The 9,623-nt window shown below is 32.0% G+C and overlaps 1 protein-coding gene across 1 annotated transcript; it reads right to left on the bottom strand.

Moving 5' to 3' along the window:
- Positions 1-4,010: 4,010 nt before the first annotated feature.
- On the bottom strand, positions 4,011-8,976 carry LOC113696498 (gamma-tocopherol methyltransferase, chloroplastic-like). Its single transcript, XM_072055522.1, has 7 exons — positions 8,706-8,976; positions 8,165-8,411; positions 6,084-6,253; positions 4,977-5,081; positions 4,609-4,809; positions 4,391-4,496; positions 4,011-4,274 (listed from the first exon to the last, which is right to left on the bottom strand). Exons 2-7 carry the CDS (start codon positions 8,385-8,387, stop codon positions 4,168-4,170), a joined length of 912 nt encoding a protein of 303 aa, XP_071911623.1. The 5' UTR covers positions 8,388-8,411; positions 8,706-8,976; the 3' UTR covers positions 4,011-4,167.
- Between the last annotated feature and the right edge of the window lie 647 nt (positions 8,977-9,623).

Raw genomic sequence — 9,623 nt, 5'->3', positions numbered from 1 at the left:
ATTCTTATCTAATTAAACAATCTAATATTCTCTATCTAATGATTTTTTATTTCTTTTTTCTCCCTTTTGAATGATTTTCACATCTTCTCCATACTCCTCATATAATATATTTCATCTTTTATATTAATTTGATTTAAAAATAAATATTGTCATTTTCATACCAAACATTTTTAGCTAATTAAATCATAGGTTCTATTTCTTTTTTGGATGAAAAGACATAAGGGCAAATTTGTCAAATTTAATTTATTAAGCATTCAGTTATAAATGTTTATCAAACAGTATAAATAGTTTAACATTAAAATTCAGACATTCATATATTTCTTTTCAGTGCTTAAAATTCAGCAAATTAATTGTTTTAGTATTTAGATTTTAGAATTCAGACTTCAGAATTTAGATTCAGTTTTATCAAATGGAACCTTACTCTTAAAAATGTCATTATTGGTTCCGTTTATTCAGCACAATGGCATCAGAAAGACAGTTATTAATCTAAGAAACAATTATTAAATTGTAAAAATTGAAAGGCACAAGAAAGACATAATCTGAAATAATCAAAACTATTGCTAGAATCATGTGATCAAGAGGTGCAACTACCACGTAAGAAACACTGAATTCTTTATCAACTCATGAATCACCCAGTTGCATTATTGATTATCTGTCGGTACGAATTATGAAGTCAATTCGATGTATCCGTCACATAAGATGCAAATCAAAGCTCAGAAGAAATGTAAGAATCGATATCCAGAAACCAGTATTGTGCATAATAAATTGTCTTATACAGCAAGTTAACTTCTATCTAGTTCAAATCAGTTTGTATAATTTTTAATACATTTGGTGTAAATTTGTATGGTTTTGATATAAACATCAAATTAATTATAAAAAATGTGCCCCTTTAGTCCCAAAACTCACTTTCGATCAATTTTTAAGCCAAATAGTCCACCATCTCTCTAGTTCCCACAATTTCAACGGCAAAATTGAAACACAATTTGTTTCTCTTAAAAAAAAAATACATGACAATCACATAACCACTCCTCTAGGAAAGGAACCTTAATTATATCCACTAGATCCATAATCGAACAAGAAAGTGTAAAGGTCACCTGTAGTTTACTCTTTCTTCGATTATGAATTTGGTGGATAATAAGTTGGATTCCCTATTCAGGTGGTGGTCATCTGATTGTCATGTGCTTTTTTTGGAAGAAAATAAATTGTGTTCACATTTTGCTATTTAAATGGTGGGTACCTAAGAAAGGCACGCACTTTTTTGCTAGAAAACCGATCAAAAAATGAGCTCGCGGACTAAAAGGATGCTTTTCTTTTTTATATTTGATGGACTAAAAAAAGTTTTACCAAAAATTTAAGAAACCAATTTGGCAACTTTCTTTTATTATAATATAATCCGCATGTGTAATATTAATAGGATCAGGGGCTGATGGGGTCTCACAAGTTTGCCTTTTAGGGTCCGTTTGGTTGGACTGAGGAAAATATTTTCGATAGAAGTCATTTTCCTGGAAAATCACTTCCTTCCCCATATTTTTCCAGTGTTTGGTTATTTAGTGAAAATATTTTCCAAATTCCCTTTTTTCATTATTTTCCGGTGTTTGGTTTGTCAGTAAAATATTTTCTGATGTGTTTGTTGATATGTTGCAAATGTTTTCTATTTTCAAAACATTCAATTTATTACAAGTTATTTTTTAGTTTCTATCCATTATAATCATATTATCATTTTTATAAAATATTTATTCATATTACACCATGAATTCTTAAATGGAATTATTAATGATACTAATTAATTGACTTTTTATCTTCCTTTTAAAAAAATCATTAAGGGGAGAAGAGTCTCTTTTATGAAAATTTGAAAGTTTAATTGATGATCACTACCGAGATCCATCAATGAAAATTTAATATAATTATTAATTGACTGCATGCATATAATCGTTAATTAAGTGAACTGTGGCAACTAAAGGTAGTAAATTAAAGGTACATGATACCAGAAGTCGCTGCCACTATGTAGTTAGTACCTCATGAAAACTAATCAAAGTTGACCGAACTCAAAGTAACACTACTCTGTTTTCTTGATATATGGAAACCAGAGTTCTTAACTCTTCAAAATATTATTCAAGTTTGGAATTGCTAGGGGCCAAGAAAAGATAATTATAAGTGTTTTGATATCCCAGAGAGAGAGAGAGAGAGGGGGGGAAGCTGGGTGGTGGAGTGGGTCTTCAATTGTCTCAATGGGAGGTGGAGTGAGGCCGCGATTTTCCATCTTTCGGTGAAAGCTGTGTGAAAGGAAAATAACTTCAGAATGATAGACAAGGAAGTTATTTTCCTTCTCTAGGTGTAAGTTCTTTTCCATTGGAAATCATTTTCCCAAATTAATTAACAACCAAACATTGGACAATGTGGAAAATGTTTTCCAGAAAACATTTTCGCCCAAACAAACAGACCCTTAATGTAATTGAGTTGGAAAATAGTGTGACAAAAGTTGAAATATGATGTGGTTGAATTAAAAAATGATGTAATAACATATGAAATTATAAATACCCAAAATCAAGAAGAAATACAACTTGTCAGGTCTCAAATCCAGATCATGGGGCCTCTCTAGAACTAAATATGTAAATCCAATCTAAGAAACAATGGTGTAATAAAATATGAAATTATTAAATACCCAAAACCGAGTAGAAATACAACTTGTCAGGCCTTGAGTCTAGATCAGGGGCCTCTCCAGAACTAAACATGTAAATCCAATCTCAAAAATAATTATTAAATTGCAAAGATTGAAAGACACAAGAAAGACACAATCTAAAATAATCAAAATCCAATTTAAGAAACAATTATTAAATTGCAAAGATTGAAGTGCACAAGAAAGACATAATCTGAAAGAATAAAAAATATTTAAATAAGATTGGAATCCAAATCAAAGAGATCGATAATCAGAATCATGTGATCAAGAGGTGCCGCCACTGCATAAGAAAAACTCTATCCTTCATCAATTAGGAAACACTCAATACGATTATATTTTTCTATAAAACTTCCCAAAAATTACAATCTAAACCGGACGAATTTCAGTATGTCTATTATACGTGGTATTGATTATTCCAAGTATTGAATAATCAATACTTTCTTTTCTAATTTACATTTTTAATAAAATTTAGAGGTGACATCCCTCCCCCATGTATGGGGTTTGCCATTATTCAAAAAAAAAAAAAAAGAGACTATTCCAAGTATTGAAAAAGAAAGACATCTTTCACTTAGATATCAAATTGTTAGAATTAAACTTTTTATTGGATGTCTCTTTTGGAAACTGCAGTGTACCATCCGTGGCCGTGGGTACGCCTCTTTTCATTTATCTTGGCATCTTAATTTTTCTACATTTTTCTTTGGTTTTCTCATCTCCAGCCGTTGGAGAGTTCAACTTAGACTAATTTGCTTTTCTTAAAAGAAAAGTAAAAAAACTTGGATTAATATGCAACTAAAAGTTCCACCTCAGCTTTGACAACTCGACTGGAACTTTTTCTTTTTATTTCAATTTTAGGTGGACCAAGTCTGCTAGTTCTCGGTATAACATGTATTACAAGTTGAGTCAAAGCGCTCAGTTGTGGTCCCAGCCCCCAAAAAAAAAAAAAAAAAAAAAGAAGAAATAGTAAATTTTTATGCTTTTGACTGCAACCAAGTATTCACCGGAAGGTCTAAGGACAGGTATACAGCGAATGGGTTTAATCAAGCATTTTTTAACATACTAGAGACTAGACCAACTATTAGTTTTTCTTTTCTTTTTTTTCATTTTAAACTTTTTGACCAATGACCAGTTTTTTATTTTTTTTTAGTTCTTTCTTTTGTCCTTAAAGTGGATGGAAAATAGGGCTCCTCTTACTCTCCTATTACCTGAGAACTTAAAAACTACTTACAAATTATGGGTGAAATGACATCAGTTTTGATATTCGAAACTCCAATGTCAAATATCAAGATCTTGTGCAACGCATTTGCACAATATAGTAGATCTTCCAAAGAAAAAAAAAAAGGAAAATTCTAATGGTAAATCTCAAAATCAGAAAGATTCTCAAGTTTTGAGGAACAATACAAGTACAAATTAGCTTTTGAGAAAGAAAAACAAGGAATTATCGACTGTGGAGTGATATTTATGCATGGACATTAAGCATCACTGGAACTGAACTACTGAGGCTTCTGGCACGTAAGAATGCAATACTTAAGCAGACCATTTTTGAATGTGTCGAACACTGACGGCATCATCAGAAACTTGATGCTCATTTGCCTCCATCCTATTAATTGAAATTGAGAAAAGATGGAGAAATGGTTAAGAATTATAGCATACAATTACAAGGTAGATAATGGTAATGAATTGGCTATATATGCCAGTGAAATACACAATGCGTACCAACATGTCTAACATACGACATGATTCCCTTCCATGACAACGTTATCTTCCTCATTTCTGCATAATGTGGAGCAACGTGTGGAGACCAGTCTGCATACTTGATCTCCTAATTAACAACAGGAGGCTTAGATAATCGGGAAAAGGAAAACTTTGTGATGAAGAAAAATAATGATTCTGGTCGAATAAATGAGCCGCAAAAAGTAAACGCAATTGAATACCTGAAAAGAGCATGACTTGAATAAATTCATATAATCAGCAGCAGAAATCCACTTAACACGACTTCCGCTCACCACTTGGGTCAGTAACTTTTTCTCATCCGGATGCAAATCTTGTTCAAGGGGCGAAAGATCCCTATGACACCAAGTAACTAAAATGATAGTAGCACCAGGGGCAGCCACCCGATTCAACTCATGAACAAACTTCATCAAGAAGAAAATAACATCAGCAGAATTTTACATTATTGACATTTATGTGATACCTACGTTCAACAAGTAGGGTAGATAATCATTTTTAAAGAATGATAAAAACAAAAAAACAAAAAAAGAGAAATAGTAATTGTAAAGGAAGCTGCGACAAGAAATATAACCTTTGTTTTGTCGCTTATGTGATCTGCACATTCAATGCACCAAATTAAATCGAATGAACCATCTTCAAATGGCTGATTCAATGCATCTTCCACTTCAAAGGAAACCTGCTATGTACGTTTTAGCAGCTGTTAGGAAAAGAAAGCAGCACTACTATATATCTGCATAATGATTTTGCATCTTTTTCTTTCTTACTTCTCTTTCTAGCATTGTGGTGGCTTTTACTTGGAATTTGGAGTAAAGTTCCGAGTCATTCTACAAAGTTTATTTGAAATGTGACTTGATCTGAATTTAAAACTTGGCATAATCAATAATATATTGTTAATCTTCTCTATACTGACATGCATAATAATTAATCTTAATTTGAATTTCATCTAAATCTAATAGTGTATAAATTATTAGTTATTGCATAGAAGATTAATTCTACATACATACATCTATATACATACACACATATATGTGTATATATATATATATATATATATATATATATATATATATATATATATATATATATATATATATATATATATATATATATATATGCATGTATATGTGCATGTGTGTGCATGTTGTGTGTGTGTATGTATGTATATGTATATGTACATATATATATATATATATATGTATGTATATATACACATACACATACACACACGCACATATATATGTATGTATATGTATATGTACACACATACGTATGTATCCAAATTCAAGAGTTAACATCATTACCTAAGCTTATTGATAATACATATTTGAATTCAATTCTATTATGAGATAATTTTATCCCCTAAAATTCAGGATTCAAAAATTTTGCATTTTTAGTGTATAAAAAGTAAAGGTGAGGATGGATAATCAAAACAAAACTATCACAAATTAGGATTCTTGAAACTTTTGAGTATCTGGTTTGCTTTCATGAACACAATTTATTACTTTTTTCAAAACCATAGTAGTAGTATGCACTCTGTCATCATTCCTTAAGAAATGGAGGAATGAAAATTTTTACTTATTGTGCACTTGCATAAAAAGAGTGAGCGGCAAGGGTGATTTAACAATTGATAACTTCTTGCAAATCGTTCAAAATTGTAAGACGGAGAGTTCATACAAACCTGGCTTTCTAATCCTTGGGCAGCAGTTAGAACACGAGCTCTTTCAGCCTCAACAGGGCTAAGGGTGATGCCTTTACATTGAGAACCATATTTACTTGCTAGGTACCTGGTGCTGCCACCAATACCGCATCCAACATCAAGTATGTTTCTTGGTTTCTTCGATGGATCCTCTGCATATTATTTCATGATAAATAATGCCCGTTGGTTGACTACTAAACAAAAAAATGAAACAAAAAACGACCAAGTTGGAGAGGAGAAAAAACTAGAAATTATGAGGAGGATGTTTCACTAGGAAAGAAAATAGACACATTGAAAAGCAATCAAACCATTTCTTTTTTCAATGTGTGCATGACCTAAACCCAGAGTATCAATTACAGAAATTGCATATGATTGCCCCAAAAAACAAATTCTATGCTTAATTTATATTCACATTGCATCAGGCTTGTCCAAATTATAGAACTAATCCTGTACTTTGACCAATTTGTAATCTAACCTTTTGAATAGCCAAATACCTAAATCCATTGCAAATGTAGTCAAAGAAAAACTAAAACCACTAAAATGAGGAAAGACCAACAGAAAAAAGAAAAACAAAATGTTGCTTCTGTTTTTATCCTTCCCCAATTGATTATCCCCATTTACATGTGCATGTACTATTGGGTGTAGAATTTGGTACTTCAATTCAAACTAAGGGATTTAAAATTCCTCTTTAGATTGTACGTCGGAAGTTTAAACCCTACATCCAGAACTTATAGTTAAAAAAATTTCAAAAAGTGTGTCAGAGCACCTCTTTGGTTTAGATGAACTTGCTTGCTCTCTAGCCCTTTATACAACGCAGTTGGATTTCTCCCCTATAGGGTAAGATAGTATAGATATTACTGATTGATAAAAAAAAGTTGAAATGGTGTTGTTTGGTCATGAACTAAAAGTTTTATTTTCTTTCTTATGTGTGAAGAAGTATTTGACTTGAAAGGAAATAATAGAATTAAAGTGAGGGCTGCGTTTAATTGCCAATATTGTATTTAAAGTGAGGGCCAGGTATTTGACAAATGTTTTGCTACTGGGGGATTCGACTGTAATCTGATCAAATCACAAGGCATACTTTTTAATTAGGTCAAATCTCAGGAAATATGATTGAAATTGACCCAATTTTGAGTGATACCAATAAAATTATGTGTTGATTTTTCGAAGGTAAGCAATATTTTGTGTTGTTAAGAACAAGATGCATGACTAGCGCAATTGGCCGAGAAATGCTATTCCATCTTAGATAATTCTTTAATATTAGGTGGCTGTTTAAGATTAGAATAAATTTTATATACATTGTAAGTATATATACTGTCAAATTCAAATTTTGCACATGTATTATATATTTAATGGTAATAGTATATACACTGACAGTATTTATAAAATTAATCCTTAAGATTACGACGAAGTATTTCATGTAGTAGAGATTCTGACAAGAGCACTTATTTAGTGTTCAATTTTATCATTTGGGTGCAAGGTTACATAAGTGCCTTTTCTATTAGAAATGTTTTATCAATTTATTTAGTTCAAAGTTCATGATAGGGAGGTTATGTATAACTTTTGAAATCATAGGGGGGTTATGTAAAAAAATGCTAAACTACAGGAGGGTAAAGTGGAATTTATCCTAAATAATTTTCAACTTTACATAAGGGTATTTTTGACATTTTAGGTGACTCCGTTGCGAATGATCATTCCCATCACTTTGACACTTTAATCCAAATCATGAGGGGGTTATATATAGTTTTTGAAACTATAAGGGGGGTCATGTAAAAAATACTAAATCCCGGGGGTAAAGTGGAATTTGCCCTTTATTAAACTATCTATACTAATTAGATTCACGTCCAAAACGGGTCGGAGACTATACAAATTGATAGCCGGGGTAGATAGATGACTCAACGAAGTCACAATCGAAATTAATGGGAATTAATCTGCACCCAAGTAAAAAGCTTAGCTCTGCAGCAAAATACAGTTTTGTTTCATAACTACAGCATTTGTACTTAGAGAAGAAAACTCGAGATAAACTGCCAATCCATAACTTAAGAGTGGTGCGTTGAATATACCTGATACAGAGGCAAAACGGAGGGCCGCCTCGATCATGCGAGTCTGAGCAGAATGGACATCAGAACCAGGGACAACGGAGCTAGAGTCATAGAAGCCAACATGAAAGTGATCGCCAACTAGATCCTCTACTATTTTAGATTGGACATCATATGCCATCGCAATTGCCTTGTTCATCTTCTCTGTCTCCACCTTTCCCTCTGTATCCATCTTCTCCCCCTCCATTATTGTTGGTTGTACCGCACAATCCTGTTAACCTTACTCAAGTTTTAGTGCCAAACTAATGAAGGACAGAAAGAAAGATGGTTTTTTTTTTTTCAGGGTCACATAATATGCAGGTACTAATTCTTTCCTGCTAGACAGCAAGTGTTCCAGATCTAAGCAAAAGAGAAATCCCATATATTAGCATGCAAACAGCTGCTGGATTTTTCCAATAACGAAGAAAAACAAACGTCTGAAATTGATACCCTAAAATTTTTACAAAAAAAAAATCAATTAATGAAGTGGACCACAGAAATTGAGAGCCAGGTATATAATAATTACCTAGCTAGCAAAGAACAAAAGCTTCAACGTGTCCTGAGAAGCAAAGCAGCACGCTAGACAACTTGTGAGAAGAACGAGAGAGAGGGAGAGGGAACAATGTGGCACTGAGTGTATTAGCTTTCATTGACTATAAAGGTACTAGCATGATAAAATCTGCTTGTAAATGTGTTCCAATGTATGGGGATATTTATGTAAAACACCTTTGAGGTTTATAACAATTTCATGTTGCTCCATTCAAGTTTTTGAAAGGTTACAATGATCTCCTTTATTTGGACGTCTAGATAATATGTGTCGTTCATATTAAATAAAATTTAATGTCAAGGTATAAGAAGGAATTTACCAAAAGGAGCTCTGTGACCAAAAGGATGCATTTTTTTTTTTATATTTAAGGGACTATTTTAGCTAATTCTAATTGCGAGGGGCTAAAAAATTATCAAAAATGGAAGGAACCAATTTGACAAATTTTCCTTTATTGTAATATTATTTGCATGTGTAATATTAATGGGAAAAAATTTAAACAATCTAAAAAGTTGACCTTACAAAATTGTCCTGTTTTGGGTATGTGAAATGAACATAGAACTCATTCCTTTAGCATTAACAGAAATATTTGACGGAATGACTGCTAGTATACTGATTTAAGAATTTAGTGATTATATTTGAATGGTCAAAAGAGTACGAGGGGAATAGTTTAGTGGTTGTTGGACTTTTTAGATTTGTATTGAGAAATTTAGTGGATATGATTACCCTTAAATTTTGACACTTGATTTGTGTTTGGTTTATTTGTAAACTAAGAGCAAAATGCCATGAAATAACCAAGGGTATATTGATTAATTAGTTGAGTGGTTAAATTGAGACGAGAAATAGTTTGGTAGCTACAAGTAGATGCCAGAAATAGTTTAGTGGTCGCCATTTTTTTTT

The sequence above is a fragment of the Coffea arabica genome, chromosome 6e (assembly GCF_036785885.1).
Source record: "Coffea arabica cultivar ET-39 chromosome 6e, Coffea Arabica ET-39 HiFi, whole genome shotgun sequence".
NCBI lineage: Eukaryota > Viridiplantae > Streptophyta > Magnoliopsida > Gentianales > Rubiaceae > Coffea > Coffea arabica.
The sequence above is the reverse complement of the archived record's forward strand: the minus strand, read 5'-3'. Positions and strand labels throughout refer to the sequence as shown.

Coding starts and splice junctions, on each gene's coding strand:
- LOC113696498 (XM_072055522.1), bottom strand. CDS start 8,387: ATGGAGGGGGAGAAGATGGATACAGAGGGAAAGGTGGAGACAGAGAAG. Junction 6,254..8,164: donor CCGTTTTGCCTCTGTATCAG/GTATATTCAACG, acceptor AATAATATGCAG/AGGATCCATCGAAGAAACCA. Junction 4,810..4,976: donor ACATAAGCGACAAAACAAAG/GTTATATTTCTT, acceptor TTCTTGATGAAG/TTTGTTCATGAGTTGAATCG.